A 23,244-nucleotide genomic window follows, 5' to 3' on the forward strand; every position below is an offset into this window, starting at 1 on the left:
GAGTGGGTTCGTAAAAGATATAGATGGGTTTAGCCAGTTTTGGTGTATATAACCAATAGCCATTAGGTATATTACCGTAGTATTATGTGTTGGTTTTTTGAAACAATTAGCTTGGAAATTCCGTATTTCACTCGGAATTTCATATTTATTCGGATGTAAATATTAAAATATATTGTAACATATCATTATATTAATAAATTGACTAAAGTGTTAGATTTATATTATTCTGAACGTAAAATTTGCCACGTTTTATGCGTTAGTAACCACGCGAATACAACACACGTGTGTAATTAAAACAGCCTTTAAAACATATTTACTTATATAAAAATAAATATATATTATTTTACAATAAGCAATTTAAAACTATAACATGCTAAGACCTATCTTATTTAGTTTTCATATGCCCTAAAAATGGGTCTAGGAACGTCACTGGTACATTTAGATATAAATATTGACATTTTTTGTATTCTTATACAGTATTACCTATGTGTAGATATATTATAATTATGGAAATAATTTTTTACAGATTATTATTATTATATTTTATACAATTATATGTAGGTATATAAAATTAAAAATAGTTAAGTGTGGTGTCGATGTTTAAATATACGAGTAGATTTATAAAACTCGCATTAAATTTTCCGTGCTGTTTCCGTATTGGTCGTCCAATAATTCATTAGGTATTTGCCTGTGTTCTCTTGCTGCATTTTGCTGAATCAGCTCCCTAGAACGAAGAAAACAGAAATCTTTAAATTAAGCTGAATAACTACTTAACTATCAGAAAAGGTCGAGTTATTTCAGTAAATTTCAAATCGACATATATATATATATACATATATAAGTAAATAAATGATTTAAATCAAGAATTAAGAACGTAAAAATATCATGCAGTTATTGCAGTTATAATATTTTGCACTCATTAAGCTGGTTTTAACTTGTTTAAATCGTTTAATAACTTACTGTTAAATGTTAATCAAAACACATACAATTTGATACTTTGACACTTAACACACTAAACATGTCAGAGCAACTTTTATACCTAATAATTAATATTATATTATACAATCCGCAATATATAGTACCTATCTCATTTACCTATTGTTCTAGTACTCGCCTAATTATTATTTATTTAATGTATGAATTATGCTATACGCTATTATACCTCTAAAAGGATAATCATTATAATTAAAACGTGACACTCGTGGTACTCACCTTGCTTTACGTTTCAGTATTTCTTGGGCGTTCGGGTAAAACTTGATGGCTTCGTTAAGATCTTCTTTGCTCAGAACAAAAATATTGGAAAATCCGTGAGACCTGTAGTGTATGTTAGAAAAATTAGTTATTTTTAGAGCCAAAAATTAAATATCCTAGGCGAACTATCAAAATATAGCCAAATAAGCATTTTGGCCGCATAAATGTTTTTAAACAATTAGAGGTACCTTATTATTTTTTTTTTCAAAACATCTATTTAATTAGCATCATATTTAAATAATCAACATTTAAATACCTAATTTTTGATAAAAATTAAAAATATATATTAATCAATAATAAATTATATCACTGAATTGTATCTGTTATATAAATCAAATTATTTATCGGAATGCATTTTTTTTTTGAACAAACACTCTCCTCCTTCCTCAAAATGCACTTTTCATTAAAATTTTTATTTTAGTTATTAATTATTTTAACATGACTATGAACACACACGAAACGATAATATAATATACAGTAAAGCGTCGATTATCCGTAAACAATGTATTTTTAAATTTTAAATTTAAATTAATTATACTACCTACGTAATTTTAACAATATATTTATTTTACCATTTCACCTGCACTTTAAAATTTAATGTTATATATAAATTAATATATTAGTTTTATTTTTAATTATATAAAACATTTAAATTCATGTTCATTGAGTAAGTATTTCAGATTCTGAGTGGAAGCAATGAATGTATTGATTTTACAATGATGTGGATTTTTGTAGATGAGTATAGCCAATATTATAAGTATGTCATGTTAGGTTATAGATAAAATGCGTCGATTTTCAAAAATAAGGGTAGTTTTAAATATAAAATTGTATTTAGCTTGTACTATAGCAAAGACAAACATAAATATTTCCACTATTTATTTTTATAATTGGGAAAAGCAATAATAATTTACTACGCAAATCAAATTTTTGATAAAATCGATTTGTTTTTTTTTTTATGTAACTTGAAAACGAATAGCTATATAGATCATTGATATTTTTGATATTATAATTTTCTATTTACAATAAAATTTTCAAAATATTTATACATTTTGAGCTATTTATAGGCATAAGAAATTTTTTTTTTATAAATGTCGATTAGAAAATTTTTGTTTGGTAAAAATGCTTAAAAATTTAATAAAAAGCTCCTCATAAGTTCTTAATAAAGAAATATCGAAAATCTATAGATTTTAGAAAATTAATAAAAATCGTGTACATTATTAAATTATTCTATAGTTAGAAATTCATAAAAAATGTTGTATTTATATCTACGATTTAAAATTTGTCAGCCTACTGTAATACTAAAAGTAAAATAAATAACTCCAATAGCTATATAAAAAAAAATAATTTCACGAAATAGGTTATTCATGACAAAAGCTACTTCTAACTTTATTACTCTTTAACCCCATACACGCATCACCGCTCGTACATAATAAAATACATGTATTTACCACGATGAAGAAAAAGTGGTCTGATATCAAAAAACTCAATCAGTTATTTTATGCCACAAAAATCTGTCTAATTTTTTGTAAATTTTTTGGTCATGCAAAGAGATTGGCGATCAAAATATTGTAAAAGAGGTTATGAAAGGCTATCATGAAAGTCTTTATGAATACGCCATATCGCCACATCGGATCGAACCACCATCAAATTATAGATGCTTAATCAAACAGTTTAAGTATACCTGTATTGGCTATTATCACAGTATTACCTGACGTCCGCCGTCCTCCGATTAGTACCGCACAGGCTCAATAAGCTGATTTCACCAAACACCGAACCTTCTGTGAGCGTGGCTAATACTTCGTCGTCGTGTTCACCACCGACTACTTGGACTTGTCCGGTTTTTACAATGTACATCTCTTTGCCGACCTCGCCCTAAGGAATATGTATAGTATAGGTATTATGTTAACTTTTTGATTCCTATAAATTATTTAAATTGTCGTGATATAGTAGTTTCTGTTGGCCTGCACGATTATTATAGTATGCAGTGTGCACTATAATAACGTGTTGAGAGTACCTATGTGGCATCCTCATCATGGTAGACTTATACCTACTTATTATTATAAATAATTGCACTTGTAGCAGGAAGAGAATGCAGTGGCGTGTCCAGAACTTTTATTGTGGATGGGCCACAAAAGTTAAGTTCAGAATGGTTTTACTCCCTCATCATATTATAATTTGATCTATTTAAGTTTTAGTATTTTTATAACAAATGGTAGCTTACCTTTTATTAAAACATAAACTATATGATAAAATTTACTTTGGTTCTTACTTTCTTAGATATTTCATTCCTAGATTAACTATAAACAAAAAATAATTATAATGGAAAAAATTATGGAAACAAAATCAATATTTAGAATACTGCAATATCCTGTATAATACAAAAAAAATCCACAATTTCTCTTTAAATATTCAAATCTTAAATTTTTATTGAAATACTTAACCTAAATAAAACAATTTTTTTCTAACTACCTATAAATCATATTTTTATTTTTAATTGAGTATCGGACTTATACTAGTATATAGTACTTATAAAAAAATGTTGGTGGGCGCTTGCCTATCGGGTCCATTCCGGTATTAGTGGTAGTAATAGTATAACATTATAACATACGATTATTCTGCGATTCTGCCCGTCTATACCTATTGATTATTACCCATCATATTATATATATTATGCGTGGGTATTGACATGTTTGTTTCTGACTAAGCTGACACTTCAAAACTTTCAGTACGGCGTGGGTGACATATGCACACTCTATATTATATTAACATAATGTCTATGACACATTCACATAATATTGACATATTATGTCGTCTTCATCTTACAAACGTATATTAATATAGAAAATTTGTGTTATTAGCTTTGACATTACTAGGATTGACCGATTATCAAACTTAAAGGTAAGAATATTATCTAGGTCATCTCATAGATTAGATTCTTATTTATAATTTGTTTTTGAAGCGATTTTCAAAATTGCAATATTTCAATTATTTTTTTTTTTTTATGTTAAAAGAGATACTATTTTTATCTCGACGATTATGGTAATTTTACATTATTATGTTGCTCACTTTAAAATTATAAAATATCATTAAAACCTTACGAGATGCTCTATACTTCATAGGCGTGCGCAGACTTTTTCCGCAGAGGATGCCAATATATTTAAAAATAATTTAATTTTTATCTCCCTTCAAAAAAACATAAATCAGAATTTTTTTTAAAACATGTATTACATAACTACAAAGTTCTCAAAATAATAGTCAATATATAAGTAAAAATATAATTTTATCTTTGCATATTATTACTAATATTAATATGAATTTAATTTATATAATACTTTATTATATTCTAATCTTTTGTCCAAAGTTTTTTTATAAAATAATAAAAACGTTTATAAACAATCTGGCTCCGCAGACCCGGCATTTCCCCGCGCACGCCTATGCTATACTTCTATAGTTATTAATCTTATTTTAATGTTTGATAATAGGTAAATTATTCACTATAACATATTAACATTAAAGTTTACAGGCTACAGATTACTATTATTTCTGTGGAACCCGAATTCGATTAGTATAATAATTATGTTATACATTTGTGAGACGAAAATATTACACAAGTATTACGACGTTTTTTTTAATACTTAACGTGTGTTATACGAAAAAAAGAAAATTAATTCGTGCACTTTGAATTTAATATATTATGTAATATGCATTTTGCAAGTATATAGGTTATGTATGCTGTGTACTACCCAAGCCGACTAAAAAAAAAAAATATAATAAATATATTGAGTAAGTTATACGGTATACTTGTATGTGCTATATGGTTGCAGCATCAAAATTATTTAAACCAAAAGTCTACAATACTTAACACGTATATAGAAATAACTATATATATTCACCTTGCGGCATATATAATCGCCTGGCAAGTACAATATCGGACGCAATTTTAACACCAGCTCACGCAATAGTGCTTTGTCGCAATCTTTGAACAACTGCACCTTGTTCAACGTCTTCATGTGCACGTTGATGGCTACATCAGTTTTCATTTTATGCGGCAGAGAGTCCAAAATACGATTCTCATCTGTTTATAAGAATATAAAAAATATTAAAGGAATATATTAAAATAGAAATGTATACGAAAAAGCATATTTATGTTGACTGGTGAGTATGTATGTAGTATCTTCATTTGTTGGTCCGCCTGCGCCTATAATTCAAGCCATACTATGAAATATTAAGAGGTTCAAACCTTATATAACAATATTATCCATTTATTAAAAAATAATTTTGATAGATATTATTATAAAATTTTTGGAAAATGTCGTACCTAAAGCTCTTTTACCCTCTCCTACATTGCGTTTATGGTAACTTGAAAGTATTGTTAAAAAATAAAATTGAAAAAATAAATTGTCGCAGTCGAAAATGTTTTCCCAGGCGGTACTTGTAGAACGTGCGTACTGCCCTGCTACTGCGAAAAGCAGTAACTACAAAAATCAAATTTTCGGGAAATTGAACTTTTGTGTTTTTGTAATTTTTTTAATTAATTGAAAACTTTAAGTACAATTTTAGACTGAAATAGATGGAAATTTATGCTGAAAATTCAAAAATGCTATTAGTTTTGTGATTAATAAATTATTTTTGACAATTTTCACATAATATTACAGTTACTGCGTTTCTCTTTAGCATTACTCACATTATATCATATATTGGTACGATGTATAAAACGCAGTATTATCAATATCATAAAACACTGCTAGTAGAAAATACAGTAAGCCAGTAACTACAACAATAATCAATTTACACAAATAAAAAAGATATTTTTGAATTACTTTCGTAATATTATGCCAGGTTATCATTAGATAGACAAAACAAGTTACGACAGTTGCGCGGCAAATGACGATAATAAAGTTGTTGTATTACTAGAAGAAAACGCAGTAAAAACATTTAATATTTTAATCCTAACGGTAGACGCAGTAATTACAATGCACACACTGCTTTTAATTTTAGGAAAAGTACAATTTTAGTAAATGTATTGTAGTTACGACTTTTTTTAGTTGCATTTTAAGCCACTAGATGTCAAGTTTTGTGTGTTTAACTTTAATAAAATTATACGCAGAATAATCTCATTAACAATATGACATCAAAACCTCATTTTTGATATTTTTGAAGTTACTGCTTTTCGCAGTAGCAGGGCAGCGCAGGTACTAACTATTGACTATTAATATAATATTTATGTAGTTATGTAGATAGTTACCTACACGTTTTACAGAATTTTTATATTTATTAATAGTATAAAATATCCACCTAAGGTTCTTTGTTGTTCCCAGGTGAACGAAAACCACTGTTCAACTCGTTCTCGTATCCGTGGAGGTATGTTCAATTTCCTCAAGTATTCTAACGTCTCGTCTTGCAGTTTCCTATATTCAGTTTGAGATCTGGTGGCCGTTGCTATTATGTCACGAATCTACAAGAAAGCATATAAGAATATCAGAAAAAATTACAATTTAACAAATTTCACATAAATGATATGTTAATGCAAATTACAATACATATTCATATATTATAATATTACGTACCTACGTCAAGTTATTACACAAATAAGAACTATAATAGTATTCATTATAAATTTGTATTTAATATCCTTCTCATATTATTTAGACTTATGACTGAAATAGTGAAATGTATGAACAATTTACAATTGTATAATGGGATTAATGCGTATAATTAGTTTGAAAATTAAAATATTATATAACTTTACGAGATTCATTTTAGAAACTTTCTAGTTTCTACTTTTTACTTATAATTAATTTTATACAAATTGATGGATTGAATTCAAAATCCTGGATAAACGGTAATTATAAATTCGGTTTATTGCTCAACACTAGATGATTATACGATCAATAACAAGAATTCACCTCTAAATTAGCAATCATGAAAGTATTGATGGTAAAACACATTTTTTTTTAAAAATTATTCGACTGACTGATTTCTGAAAAGCGTAACGAGTGGTAATTTTTGAAATTTCCGGGCCAAGAACTATTCAGACCGTCCTTATACATAGTTAATATTATATTATTTATATTAGTAGGTATATGTACGAGTATATAAAAAAAACTATATTATATAGGTACAAAAATTCAATTTCTAAAATATTATCCATACTATAGTGCTTTATGCTGCTATAATAAATTATTTATACATACCTGTCCAATTAAAATTGCAAATACGAAAACGCCCATCAGCCAGCTAGCAGTCATGAACAAGTATTCAGCTTCGTTTTCCGGGTGTGGATTTTTCCCAATGGACGTTGCTGTCTTTGTGGCGAAGAAAAAACAGCGTATGTACCTGCAATATTATATATACTCAAGTATTATGTGAATTGTGTTAACATTTGAATTTTGAAAAGAGAAATATTAATTTTAGTTTTTGAAATTAATTTTTTTATTTGCATCTATGGTTAAAAAAATATAAGAAAAATCGTAGATGATAACTTAAAATATAATACAATTAAATTTGTTCCTGTAGTGTACTACGATGAGATTCATTTGAGCTAACCAATATAAAATTGAAGATTAGGATTATTTATATAATTTAAAATATACCTATTTTTATGACATTAGGACATAAGGTTACAAAGTTATAACCACAGTACACAAGGAACTTTTTTAGAAGAATAGGCTAGGGTACAACATTAAAGGCGTGGTATATAATGGTAACAGGTTCTCCTCAATCCTCGTGGTATACGGTGAAATATTTTTAAAAATCGGTCCGCGGGTAGTCGAGGTTCTAAGAGATAATGACCTAATATATGTATAGGTACTTGTAGATTTGTTAAGTTGGGCGAAAATCTTAGCTTGAGTTCGCGAGATTGACACCATTGACTGTTGCGCTATTGTGGTACTATGTATATGTTTATAATTATTGATTTTTTTATGTAAATTGTTGTGTTAAAGTTATACTCACGCGTTTCCTTGACCGTTGAACACCCAATTGTTCGTAGCAAGTCCTTCCTTAACCGAAACATAGTAATATGCACACGCGTTCAAATGCACTAAGTAGACCATATATGTCAATGTTCTTGTTACTCGAACTACATACGGCGACGACAAAACACTGTCAAAATGATCAAAGAATTCCCAAAACGTCTGAATCTTTATAGAAATCAACAAACAAAGAGGCCGTTATTTTATTTGCATTGTTGTATGGGTAGGCAGATCAATTTTTATAATATTATAGTTAAATGAGTATTTATTTAATCATTTGTACTTCAAATTAGATATGTAGATATACGATATTATATTAGTATAAAAAGATATACAATTATTTTCTTCCCAATGAATAATATATAATAATTAAAATATTAAAATTATAGTAAGACGGGAGTAATGAACATTTAAATATATTACTGGTATGTATAAGACGTAGGTACTTAAGTTATATTTGAAACAAGTTCCCCGCCTTCCCGGTTAGTTAAGCTTAAATTTAAATTATTCCATCAATGTTTTATTTAGACTAACTCTTTAAAAATATTTTCCGTTTTACTCCTAAAACGTAGGTATTTAAAAATTCTAAAACATCAATGAAAGTCAAAAATTATAATTATAAATTATATTATGATACTTTATTGTTATACCTTAATAATTCTGTTTAGTCTCATCAAAGGTAACATTTCTGAAGTAAATCCTGGTGTTAGACATATCAAGTCACCCGGCAAAAGAGAAATGATGTCCAACTAAAAATAAAATAATAATATTAGATAGGTATTTTAAAAATATGATAATAAATTAACAATAAACTTTTATCATTAAAAATATTATAAGTTATGGCATTTTATTCCTTTAATTTGAGTATTATGCACATAAATAACTGTCAATTTGGTTTAAAACAAAAATGAATAGATGACATTAAATTAATTATTATAAACAATGTTGTAACTTGAATACAGCTAAAATTGCGAAATAACAGTATAAATATTACGATACAATTTAATTAAAATATTAATAGGTATTTTTAAATTAATATAATATTATGCAGACAACCGTTCTTAATCGTGTTACTAAAAAAATAAAACGTTCCCAATCGTATAACTGTTTATTATATAGGTATTTTATGAACGGTATTTTTCATTTTTGGGTACTTAAATGTTACAAAAGTGTTATTGTATTTTAAATTAACTTTTATTTAACGTTATTCAAAAAGAAAAAACATTCCTAAAAATATAATTTTCTTAATTATTTATAATGGTGTTTGACTTCATAGAACTTTGTTCATTGAATATTTTAAGTTAAAATGTATATAATTTATAAAATTTAATACATATAAAACATTAATAAACTGTAATTGAATATTTTGAAATTGAAATGAATATTATTTAATTTAATATTAAAACTAAATTATGCTATTACAAGTAAGTTAGAATTACTTAAATTGATATTAATAATTTAATATTTGAATATATTTATTACTTACTAGATTTATTTTATTTCAACTTGTTTATATCTAATAATAAAATTGTATTCCAGAACAAATCTATCAAGCTTTAGGATCGAGCCCTTAAGACACTAAGAACATAATTTTATTTAAAAAAAAAAATCGATTTATTGTATAATTTAATTGAAAAAAAAAATGTAAACAACTGCAAAACATGCATAAACTAATGATCAAGTTGTCAATGTATTTTAAGACCAATAATAATAATAAAAAAAATTGTATTAATAAAATAATAGTATTTATAAATTGTTTATCAATTATAATTTTTAATTTTTCTTGTAATATGTATACCTACGTTTATTGTTATAACTTAAAATAATAGATATCTTCAGATTTAAATTAAGTTAAATAATATGTTTTGTTCAATCGTATTGAATCCGCTCCATTTTTAGTCTGATGAAATTACTTAAAAATATGTTTAATGTATAATGTATATCTATATCTTAAACTAATGGCTATAAATACATATTATAATACACTTCTGTCCTTACATTCACATTGGTAATTAATGTCTATAATCAAACGGCTTATTGATATATATAATATTGTTTTATAGTTCAAAACATATTATGAATATTGAGTATATTATGTAGTATAATTCTAATTTTGTATGTTTTAAGTAGGTGCCTACCTCCTAATCATAATGCACTGATTAATGACGTTATGTTTTCTTAGAAATTCTTGTTATGAACAGAATTTATTAAATTTACGTACGCTAATTTAATGACATGTCTATTTACTTTCGATTGAAGTTTTTCCAAATAGTTGACTTCAATGAGTTTCAGGTCACGCACCCAAAACCCGTCCTTAAGGTACATAATACGCGGTTTAATCACAAACGTGTCCAGCAAATTGATCGCGTCCGTGCAATAGTCTAGCAACATCCACTTCCATAGGTTTTCCGGTGTCTGATAAGGAAATGTTATACGCAACGGTATTACCCAACAGTTGTACAGGTAGCACATGGTAACGAGGCTTAACCATGCCACGTAACACAAGCCTAAATAATAGAACACGTCGAGATTACAACAATGTCAAAACTATTTGCGGCGATCGGCGTGCACTGTGTGAGCTGCAGTGTGCGTACTCTGAGGTTCGATGATGAAGTCCAGACTAGTGACCCAAGCCAAAAAGAACCACGAGCGTTTTTTCAATGACTTTTCCGGCTGTAGTTCTATTGGCATGTCGGATAATTGGAACCTTGAATGAGCCGACAACGGGTGTAAGCTATCCGCGTCTAAAATCAATTAACAACAATAATTATAATAATAATATCTGCAGCATCACATTTGAACGGATAGATAGGTACGCGGTAGCCACTTTGTGAAATCGAACTTTTCATATGAAAAGTTGTATACATTTCATGAAGTGATAACTGATTATTCATACTCAGTGAATTACGAAAATATTTCGTATTTAATACATTATTATTATAAAGTATCTATTCCACATTAACATATTATGTATTTGATATACCAATAAGTACTCTGCAGTTCTGGAAATATGCCATTACAATTTTTATTTCAGCTGAACAATTGACAAACAAAAGTATAATCAATAACTTTGCGTGACACTGTTCTGGGTTGTATTAGAAAGTCAGGACCGTAGGGCTCAAGTTGTTCGTGTAAAAGTGCATGTTAATCTAAACGATGTGTTTCTATTAAAAGAAGGTAGTTGTAGTATGAAATGTAACAACCGTTATTGTCACTATCTTCACGGTATTTGAGTATTTTACTTTTTTTTTAAATTTAATATAAATATAAATTCGATATTTATATATCATTATAAAATATGACTGCGATACTGCGTATTAATTTACTTCATATTAATATTATATATTAACTATGACTTATTAAATAAGTCAAAATTACGAATGAAAATCTTATATTTTATGGTATAGATATGGCATAAATAAATAATAATATTAACTTTGTCCGGTAAATGTTTTTTTTTTCATAAAGTAACTGATCACATTGCGAAAAAAAATCACATTATGTCAAATGTTCAAATGTTGGGGTGGTCATTTCGTGAAATATTTTTTTATTTTACGTAGTGTGTAAAAGATGTTTCCATATTATGAAATTGGTTACTTTTCATAAATAGATAGAATTTACGATGTATAATGTATATATATATATATTATAAACACAATAAAATCTAAATCGAATTGGTGCCAAAACCTATTGGTGTACCTAGTCATTCTGAAGAAAAATATTTTTTTTAAATTAAAAATGTACGCTTTTTCAGGCCTTAGCTAAGGGACTGGACTTGGCTCAACATTTTTTCTTTTTAATTGTTTTTCGTATGTTGTTTTCTAATATTTAAATTTTAATACAAAGTTTTGCTTAAAATAAAGTTGTTTGATTAAAATTTTGCAGATGTTAAATTTTATTTTCAGGTATCTGATTAATCATTAGTAGGGAACGGACTTTAATGCCATAAAAAATAAGAAAAATGTCCCAAAAAAATACGACTTAATGCCTTAAAAAATGCTTTAATATCAAAAAATGCACTAAAAACAACTTTAAAAATGTATTTAAATTCAATAAAAACACAATTTTGAACTTTTAGATAAATTTAGATAAATAGCTTATCTAGTTTAGTAGCTTATCTTTACCTAATTGCGTGTAATAATATGTTGTAAGTTGTATGTAGGTATGTATAATGTATAATATACGCGCGTGTCTACACGTGTCAACAATAATTTCGTCTGGGTTTATCTGATCGGTAAAAACATAATAAATATTAATTTTTATTTGTTTAGAATGAATTTTCATACATTTTTATCGAATTTTATCCATTTCTGTATAAAAATGACTTCAAAACATCTAAAATGCACTAAAAATGTAAAAAAATGCAAAATAAAAATTATATTCTTTAATTTCTTGATGTATGAAATAAACTTTGTGCTTGGTAAGCAATGTTTTCGGATATTCAGAAAAAAATTCAAATTGCATTCAAATCCGTTCCCTAATCATTAGTTAATTATTATAAAATTAAATAATAATTAAGGTAATTAAACTTAAAATATTTATAAAAAAACGAAAATGTTGTCCTATCCCTGTGTAATTATTTGATTAGCATTTTTGTAATGTTTGCGGACTGAGTTTTTTTTTTAAATTTGTCATTTACTTTAATACTGCGGATATACATAAATCTATTATAGAAATATATTATCAAGTGTTGACTAATAAACAATAATCAACATCCTAGTAGCCGGTGGGCACATGTTTTCTATTACCTACTCATTAATTTTATACATATAATATAATATTATCTTTATAATAATATTATAGCATGTAACTAAAATAATAATATAAAATGTTTGTAACCATGAAAATTTCGGGATAATGGACCACTCACCATTACGAGGCCGAGAGATTTATTCAGACATGGCCCACCCTTGGCGCCAACACTGCAGTAATAGTTATCGCTGTGGGCTTATAACTACTGTTTTGGAGTACTATACTATATAATACACATACCGGTGAAACTCATACTCGACGAAGATGGCAAAACATAGTTCTCGCACTTGTTTCGTTCTTTGGAGCATTGTTCATTTAATTTGTCCATTAATTTAATCGCATTCAAACTGCAACATGAAATTAATACATACGTACAAACGGTAGCAAAATAGTTCACTGTGTTTATTCGATAATAATTTTTTTTAATTATTATTTTTAAAAGCTATTATTGTATTAAACAGTTATATGTATTTATTTTCAAGTATTTTTAATGTACTCTAATGATTAATTATAAATAATTAATTTCCTAGTTCTTAAAATTTGAATTTCACATTTGCTAATATTTTGAAAATTGAATTATTAATTTCCATTATAAGTTTATATTAAGAAGATATATGTTTTAAGGTATTATTATAGAAGGTGTTGGATTGACTGGTTAAATAGTAGTAGGTTTTAAATAATTCGAAAATAAACACGGTTAAATTTCTTGAAATATACTTTAAAAATTTTAAAAATATATTCAAATATTATAAAATAAAATTTTACGATGATCAAATAAATTTGTTCAACGTAAGTGGAAAAAGAGGGTACTTTAGTTAAATAAAAATATATGTATATTATGTGTCACCCTCACCGATGTATTCCATATTTCAACATTTTATTTCAGATAATTAAAATTATACTCTTTTCATACTTACTAATCGGTAATTAGTAATTAATTATTTTACCTTTAAAATTGAAATATTTCGAATATTTACAGTAACTAAAATGTATTAGATGATGTCGACTGTAATGTATTTTTTTTTTTTTTTTTTACATAAATAGAAAACTTATACCAATCATACTGACTATCCTGTTCATCGTATAAAGCTTCTAAAAATATACTTGAATTCGTTGTAATGTTAAGTTGATAGTGATTTTTCCAGTTTTTGAAATTTAACTCCGAAACTCTTTAAGATTAAATTTTTAAATTTTTAATACTAAGAATATTAAAATGATAATAATATTGAAGTGAACAAATTAATTTAAAAATTTAGAAAGTCATTTTCGAGTAAATTTCATGACGAATTCAAATAAATTTTTAGAAAATGTATCAGATAAATAGTTTGTTGTGTAAAGTACGTTATTAACATGTGCGTGTATGTGTGGAAGCGTTCCGTTGTTTCTTTTACACACAATGATCACTCGCAAGTATTCCTATGTACTCATTTAGAAAATTGCCTATATTGAACTCCTAAAATCTCCTTAAGTTTTGAGAAAGCTTCATATGCATGTACATTGTACATTTTATTATAAGGTGTGTGCCAGTCTATATTTATAAATGGTTAAATTTGAACATACGAGAAGATGGAATACTTCAGCTTGGAACCCCGCCCCGAATTCACAATTTTTACTTTAATCTATATAGGTATATGTAGTATGGCTATAAACACAAACAAATTTATTAATAAATTTAACATCAGCCCAACACATAATTTAACACAAAAATCTGAAGCAAAATATAAATGTAAAAATTTTAAACATAGATAATAGATATTATACAATATTTATGAAATATATATTTTCTTAAATCAGTATAAATAGGTAGTGAATTATTAATTAAAATACCTCGTAGATTGTTCAATTGGAGAAACCGGTGTAGTAAATGTGGAATACAATTCCTCAGAACCCGAAGAACTTTCATTTGTAATCGGCATATTATCAGACAACCATGGTTCATCAGTTGTGTTATAGTAATCATATTGTGGTGGTATTCTATCCATCTATAATTCATAAATACAAATTTAAATAATTTATTAATAATAGTAGTAATAGTACCAACAAAAGTAATTCACTAATAACAATATTAATATTGTAATATTTTATTATATTTTTGAACATATTATGTTGATATTCACATTAATTTAAATACATTTAAATTTTAAGCATGCGGAATTGCGGAAGGGATAACAATTAATCTTAAATCTCTTTTATATAACTTATTCTAACTATTATATAAATATATTTTATTAATTTTGAATATATTTACTGAACATTTTATTGAATAACATTAAAATAAAAACTAACAAAGGTGTTATTGTCATTAGAATAAAATAAATGTTGTCAAGAATTATTTTCTTTCAAATTATTAACAATCAAATAGTCGTGATATTAATAGGAATAATTTTTTCAATTAGGATATTATAATATGATACGTAGGCCTCCAACGACTATGCCTACTCATTATAATTCAATACAAACAGAATATCCATGTTAATTAAATGATTCAACAATATTGTTATTGAAAACAAATCCTACTTATTGTATCGTCCTTCAGAAGGTCAGTCAAATTATTACAGTAATTCAATTAATCTTTCTATGTACGTATTTTGTAAATTTTGGTTTTAAATGCTAAGCTATCGGTAAGTATATTAATTTACAATTTTACATTCGAGGCAGTTGAATGTGTCTTAAAATTAGCGAATTCCTATCAGTGTAAAATCTAATAGTAGTATATATAAACTTATATATTTATTTATTTTTCAAGTTGGAATCGTAACCATTGCTGCAATGCTGTCTCCCCAGGCAGCAGGTATATATTATTACGAGTATATTATATACCTATGTAATAGATTAATTCAATTTTATTAATAAATACTTATTGAATATGAACTACATACAACTATATACAACTATGTGGATAAATTGAGTCGTTCAAAAATTTGATATTCAGAAAAAGTGATTAAAAAAATAAACCAGAAAAGTCACCGCGTGACAGCTTTGATTTTTAAGGATATTTTAAAATTAATTTATCTTAAAGTAATATTGGTAATTTTTTTTTCCGTAGTAAGAATGATTATATGTTGAACTAATTTTTTTAAAAATATCGCATATACCTATATTAATTCTGTATTATTAATTGTTATAATGATTAATAATACATATCATACAATATTGCTATTGAGGTGATTGTAGAAGTAGTGATTTTCTGTCATTGTTTGACAAACGTGCTACATATTAATTTAGACGTGTCCAGGTGTCCTATTTCCAACGTACTGATTGTTCTAATGAAGCAATAAGAATTCTAAAAACAGCTTTTAATTGATGTGAAGTCTGTTTGAGAACGACTTTCCCACATTTTTGATTTTAATTTCTTTAAAAATTAAAACATGATCATTTTTAATTTCTATTTTTTTAATATAACTTTTTAAGATTTTATGGAAATAGAATTAAAAATGTAGAAAAGTAAATCTCAATTAGATAAAACGAAAAGTTTAAATATTTTCTTTCGGAATTTTTATCGCTTCACTAGATCGTATATAGGTTCATTGGAATGGAGTACACCTAAGTTCCTATGTTGCGCTTCCATTTGTCTTAACTTATAAGTCCATAACAATAATATAGCGTTCCCTATACTTACAATTTAAATTTATGTACTTGTATATTAAAGCATAATTAGCATTAGTACCTATTATAAAACTTAAAGTTAAGAACATTATCTGTTATCTGTCATCGGATTTTACGATATTTTAATTTTTAAATAAGTTATGAGCATTTTTATATTTTAGTATTTTTATACTTACTCATTTTTGGCTTAAAAATCAAATTATCAAAGTATCGTAATAAACTGAGAACAAGAGATAACAGGTAATGTTTTTACCTTTAAACTTGATAGTAGGTCAATTCGTTCTAATATTAAAACTTATAACACAAAATCGGTTCTACTGGGAGAAAATGTACTAGTGCTATCATGTTGTACACTTGTACTTGTACGTTTATAATAAGATAGAGACAACAGATGCAGGTATAGTATCCTCATCAATGCTCATAATAAAGTATATGTAAGCTATAAGCTCCCACGAAGCTTTCATAGTCTTATATGAACAGGGCTCGGGACTTGAAACATTTTCTTATTTTTATGGATTGACTTAAAATATAGCAGAGTGCTATGGAAGTGTATGTCGTGTTAAAACACGTTCAATTATGAAATTTGAAAGTGCTTTTTTTCAATAATTTTTTAAAAATATGCTTATTTCCAGTTTTTCTGATTATTTTTGTTTTTTTGACTAGTTTTTCTACTTTTTATGGTTTTTTTCGAAAAATCTATAAATAATAAGGCAAAATGTCTCGAAAGTAAAGTTTGATTTTTTTATAATATAAAGATTTTTTTGATTTTTTAGTTAGAAACTTTTCCTAATCATTTTGTTTCAATAATTTTGTAGTCTTTAATTATATTATTTTTAGCACGGTTACAATTACAAATTATGTCTATTACATACTTTATCATGTAAAAAGAAAGTTTTTTTTTTTTGATTAAATATTTTTGCTCAAAATTATGTTTTTTAAATGCTTATTTGAGTACTTATAATGATGTTTTTAAGCTCTTATTTTAAAGATTTTAAGTGTTATAAGTCCCGAGCCCTATGAGGATTCTTATATTAAATTTTAAATTTTTGTAACATACAAACTAAAATTGTATTTTACATAAATAATGCAAAATTAAGAGAATAGGTAACTAAATTTCAAATTATGTTTATGAATAACACAGAACAAGTCAAAATATTTTGAAAATTATAGCATGTCTATTAAATATTCATTAAAATATTTGGAAAGAATGTAAAATCTGCACGGTTATTCATTTTTGAATTACAAAAGTATATCATTATTGTTTTTAATTTATATATAGGTTTCATCACAAATCAACGTACAAACTTTGTACAGATTTTAATTGAATTTTTAATAATAAAAAAAATCAATTGAATTGATATTATCGTTTTTCCAATTTATTTTGAAAATTATTGAGAATATCTTATTTTTAATTTTCTCGCCTCAAGTACCAATTAGATTGCTACCAGAAACAACTCAAAGTTTAAGATTGAAATATATATATATTTTTTTTTGATCTAAAAGGTGATAACATAAAAAAAAATCGTACATCGTAGTAAAATCAATAAATGTAACACTCGAAATCTAAAAAATCTAGTGAATGGTAGAGACATAATGTACGCATAAGCTTTCAAAAGGTTAAAACAGTTACGCAAGTATAATATATACATACATGCATACATAATATAATTCAAAACGCATCATTAGAATTTATTGTAAAATTAAATTAGCAAACGTAAACAATCTCTAGTCTGTTATCAAATTCTCAAGGTAGATATAGAGTGTTAATGATGCAAAGAAGGCTTTGGATATTATGCCTCGAGAAAATTCTAGTGTGAAATTTCCTTATTTCTTTTATCGGTATTATATTATTTTATTAATTTAGAATGTTTTTGACATCCGGCAATAATTGTGTTTTTACTAAAGTATATAGAAACAAAAAAAAAAATAAAAATAATTGTTTACGTAACTCGCACTAGGAACGGAACTACATAGGTACCTGCCGAATTTGCTCCAAGGAATCGCGCGTATTATACCTATATAAATGTACCTATAATATAAAACATAGGACCTTAAGTGATGAAAGCGATATTGCGGGACAAAAGAAAGTTTTTTTCGTTTCGTTATTGTTTGCCGTTGTGTATACTTTATGTATTTAATTTATACTCGGAGAACACCGTCTGGTCCGCCGTATAGTGTGGATAAGACAATATAGAATATTAGCCGACCATAATGTTATAGACGAGAGGGTTATGCAAAAGTAGCTGGGACACCCGCAGTGTCACAGTAGTCCCGAGGCAATAGAATTCAATGAAAAGATGATCACGGACAACTCCGTACAGTACTGCAGGGCTCAGTTGCCACCGATCAGGAGACAACGGCGACACTAACGATCACACTGCGTAACCTACTTACGGGACGCCACTACTGGATTACAGTGCATATATTATCGGCAAATAATCTATCTTTTTTAATGATTAATTATTGTTGTCTGACTGGTAGGATTTTTTTTTTCAATCATATATACCTATAGCAGACACAGTTGCCGAAATTTTTGTAGGCATTTTTCAAATTTATTAAGTAGGTATAAGCGCTTTTAAATTTTAGTACACAATATCATTTTTATAATATATTATAATTTATAACCATAGTGGGTACATATTTCTAATTTCAAATATTAGAAATGTAATATTATTAAGATATAAAAAAAAAGTTTGATTGGACCGTGGTTTATTTTGAAGTTTAGACTTTTACAAACGAGATTTGATTAAAAATCCAAAATTTTTCTATCAAACGTAAATACTAATTTTTGTTATGTCACTTTATATTATTACCTTCGCGTATATAATTACAATATTATACGTTAATTTAAAAAAATTAAATGCATTATTCAATTATGTTAGGTAAAACATTAGCTAATAGCTATACCATTCATTAGGTTAAGTAGGTACACATGTCATGTTAATTTTTATTATTATTATGTTATGATAAGAAATTTATTTGATTATTAAACTTAATATATCATTGCAAAAATAGAAATTATTATATTCAGCCAGTGAATATTTATTTCGACTTTAATATAAATCGTGATAAAGGTAAATAACCTTGACACGTGTACCTATACTCAAATGATCGATTAATTAGCCAAAAAAATATCTGTTATGTGATTAAAAATTGTTCACATTTAACAGTTACCTAACACTTCGTTGTAAACACTATTTAGTTTATGATATCGTACAGGTTTAAAAGTAGATCAATATCCAGTTCTATTTGAAAATGCTATTATTAAGCTCAATTATTTATTTTTTTTTTTTGTACGTATTACCGAAACAAACCTTTAGAAACAGTTTACTATATATAGGGACCAGATATAGACATTTAAAAAAAGTACATTTTAAAACTTAACTCCTTATCTATCGTAATTGCCCAATGCGTATACTATTCTACCCGTTTTACCCATATTTCCATAGGTCATTTCTTCTATAAAAATTGTTTTTTTTTTCATCTGATTACTCTTTTTATTTTATTATTATTATCAACTATAAAAACCAATTATTTGAAATTATAATGTCAACTCATTTAGTGTGTGTCTTTATGATGAAAATACTTTTATATTGAAGAATTTAAAGTAAACTTAAACTAAAGTATAAATTATTTTTTAAAGGTAAAAATATCGAGTGTTAAATTTTAAATATATACGATTTAGTAAATCGTGCTACCAACCAATAAGAATGCTTTAGGTCGAACCATAAAATATAATAATTTAATAATCAAATTATGAAAAACAGTAAAAACACATAAACACGTATTAGCCCATAACAATTTTAAAAAAAGAGTACAATATCATGTACTTAACACTATTGTTAAGGACACTATAGGACAAACGTCAAAAAAGAGTACTGTCCTACGAAAAAGAGTACGTCTGGTCACCATAAGTCTATGTACGAAGAAAATATTTTAGAATCGACAATATTATTCTAGATAATGAAGTATCGGTATCTCAATTAGTAAGGCGTGACTGTTTGAAAACAAATGTACAACAGATCATCGATGTAATTATGTAAATGCTAATCCAAAATTATTGTGAACTCGAGATGTCACAGAGTAGCCTCATACACATATATATGAATAATAAAAATATACCTAAATATTATAATAATAATTGAGATCGTTATAGTAATATAATATAATATAATAATAATACAAAGTCGTGTGATAATATAATACGATAATAGTATAAATTTATATATAGGTACTTAGTATAACAGTAGGTAGAGTAGCTAATGCAATTTATATTTTCTAGTTACTACACTACTTACCTATATTTACTTTTATTATTTATTTTTTATTATTAACTTAATATTATATTGAGTTAATTAATGTTGATTTACTACAGTAAGGCACACCATTTTGATTAATCGTATTTTGATAAAATAATTACCTATGATGAATATTGGCTATCTATATTTTTATATAGATGTTGTATTTTTTTTTTTTATTAATTCGACAATATTTCTAATATCATAAGGACACAATACAATAGTTATACAACTACACTTAACTAATAACTACCTATACAAAGATCTTAATTAATTAGGTATACATAGGAAGCAGGCGTGGATCCAGAGTATATTTACGGGTGGGGGGGAGGCAATACCGTGTGCGTATCGTATTTTATCGGTTGCCAAAAACAGATATCTTAGAATTTACTTGTGTGGCTGAGTCTACGAGGGGGGCTATCGCCCCTTAGCCCTGCCTTGGATCCGCGCCTGAAAAGCAGTAGGTCCAGGTGTACTATATACAGTTTTCTACGTACTATTGGTATTTCAATGTTTAGTTCTTATACCTAATTCAAATGATATTAAATAAGTATAGGTAAGGCATCTATTACACAAAAACCAAAATTCGATTTTAAACATCAGTTCGTCTACAAAATTGTTTAAAAACGATTTTCAATTTATTTCTCTGCGTGCAGGAAGTGTGCGAAACGTATTCAAACCATACGTACACCGTGTTGTTTATTAATTTTTTTTACTAAAACAATAATGTCGTAATAATAATATGCTCAAAACATATAAAGTGTTTGCACACGCTTCGCGCACAAGTCAGGTATTGTGTTACTTATATTATACATATACATAATGTTTGATAAGTCGTGTGACACGTGACTAAAATATAATATTACACAACGCTTTATCATTATTGTAAAATATATTCGACATGACGAGTGGTTGGGTGAGGGGAAGGGGGTTTCGAGCAGGTAAATCGCATCTACGGTACGATCGGCGGAAGCTGCGCGTTGTATATATATATACAGATCGGCGCGTCGGACATTATAACTAGGTATTAAAATGTATAGTGTTTACTCACTTAATTCAATCGTCGGTAATATTCGAATACCCGCGATGCACCTATACCGACGACAACGGTATGTACGGTGACGAACGTATGGTGTATTTACGTGTAATGTCGCGGGGATGAACTAGCGCGGACAGAGCGTGCCGGCGGAAAGATGGGAAAAGCGCGAGAGGAAATGTTCTCCCGGGCAAATCAATAAATTGGGCCCACATTTACGTTGTTCGCGTTGTATACATGCGTAGCTGCAAACGGTAAACAAACACGCGACGAAAATCAGTCGCACAGAACCAATATTATTATTATTACCGTATATTAAATACGACGATCTCGGGGCGGTGTCTATTTCGGTTTTGATCGCACGCAGTCCGATTAAAGGCAGTGTTTTAGCGATAAATCGCGTTTTGCGCAGAAAAACCAATATAATAATACAGTAGGCGGGATATTATTGTTGGTCTTTGTCGAATGAAGCCGACGTGGACGCTGTTAATATTATGATGTGATATTATGCGCTGTCGATCGTTCTATATACTATTTGTTTAGACTTAAAAACATATATCTGAACGACCTGGACAGAGAGCAAACTACATATTTTAGTGACCGGGCGTTGTACAGCAAGCCACTCGTCTCGCATCGGCGCACACCGCACTACGAGTGGCTGTGTATAGTGTTGTTTATTACTATAATATATACATTTTAATCATATACACTTGAAAAGCTCTCGTGAACGGAGCAAAATTATCTGATGTGTTCACTTTATTAATAATACGTAATGACGTGTGCGTAGAAATGGTGTATACTTACAAAAATGATTAAGAAAAAAAATGATTAAACTCTTTTATATCCTTTGTATCCTTTGTACATAATATTATCTACTAACATTTGTGAACATTTAGAATATTAAGTTATTGCTAAATACCTGCTATATTATGATCTATAGTGACTAAGCAGGAGGGTGAATGATTTCGGATTCGATCCGGGACAAATGGACGTAGCCGTTTGGATGTGGGGAAAATGTATTGAAAAAAATTAAAATTGATTAATCAATAAAAATATTAGTAGTATAATTTAAAGAACATAATTATAATACGCCAAATAGATCAATATTATAATTAAATTATATTAATAAAAAAATGTTAGAATTTAATGATGAAATATTAATTAGTGATATATATTTTTTGAGATTGTATTTTAATTGTTGCTGTACCTACCTATTATAATAAAAAACTATTTTATATATGTTTTTAAAAGTATTATAATAATTAATAATATATAACGTATAAAATCTATTTTTGATATTGCATTTTAAACTTTAAATTTTTACTAG

At 27.1% G+C, this 23,244-nt stretch overlaps 1 protein-coding gene across 2 annotated transcripts; it reads right to left on the minus strand.

Annotated features, from left to right (window-relative positions):
- Positions 1-106: 106 nt before the first annotated feature.
- LOC132926443 (cyclic nucleotide-gated cation channel beta-1) lies at positions 107-22,496 on the minus strand. 2 transcript variants are annotated; one of them, XM_060990799.1, is made up of 13 exons: positions 21,933-22,496; positions 14,805-14,959; positions 13,218-13,324; positions 10,820-10,969; positions 10,473-10,732; positions 8,876-8,974; positions 8,206-8,393; positions 7,446-7,587; positions 6,547-6,706; positions 5,145-5,326; positions 2,960-3,123; positions 1,213-1,314; positions 107-724 (listed from the first exon to the last, which is right to left on the minus strand). In XM_060990799.1, the coding sequence occupies exons 2-13, from the start codon at positions 14,957-14,959 to the stop codon at positions 619-621; spliced, it is 1,815 nt and encodes a 604-aa protein (XP_060846782.1). In that variant the 5' UTR covers positions 21,933-22,496; the 3' UTR covers positions 107-618. The 2 variants fall into 2 exon arrangements, with proteins under 2 accessions (XP_060846782.1, XP_060846783.1); XM_060990800.1 differs by lacking the exons at positions 14,805-14,959; positions 21,933-22,496 and having other exon boundaries at positions 13,096-13,238.
- Positions 22,497-23,244: the final 748 nt, after the last annotated feature.

The sequence above is a fragment of the Rhopalosiphum padi genome, chromosome 3 (assembly GCF_020882245.1).
Source record: "Rhopalosiphum padi isolate XX-2018 chromosome 3, ASM2088224v1, whole genome shotgun sequence".
In the NCBI taxonomy this organism is placed as follows: Eukaryota; Metazoa; Arthropoda; class Insecta; order Hemiptera; family Aphididae; genus Rhopalosiphum; species Rhopalosiphum padi.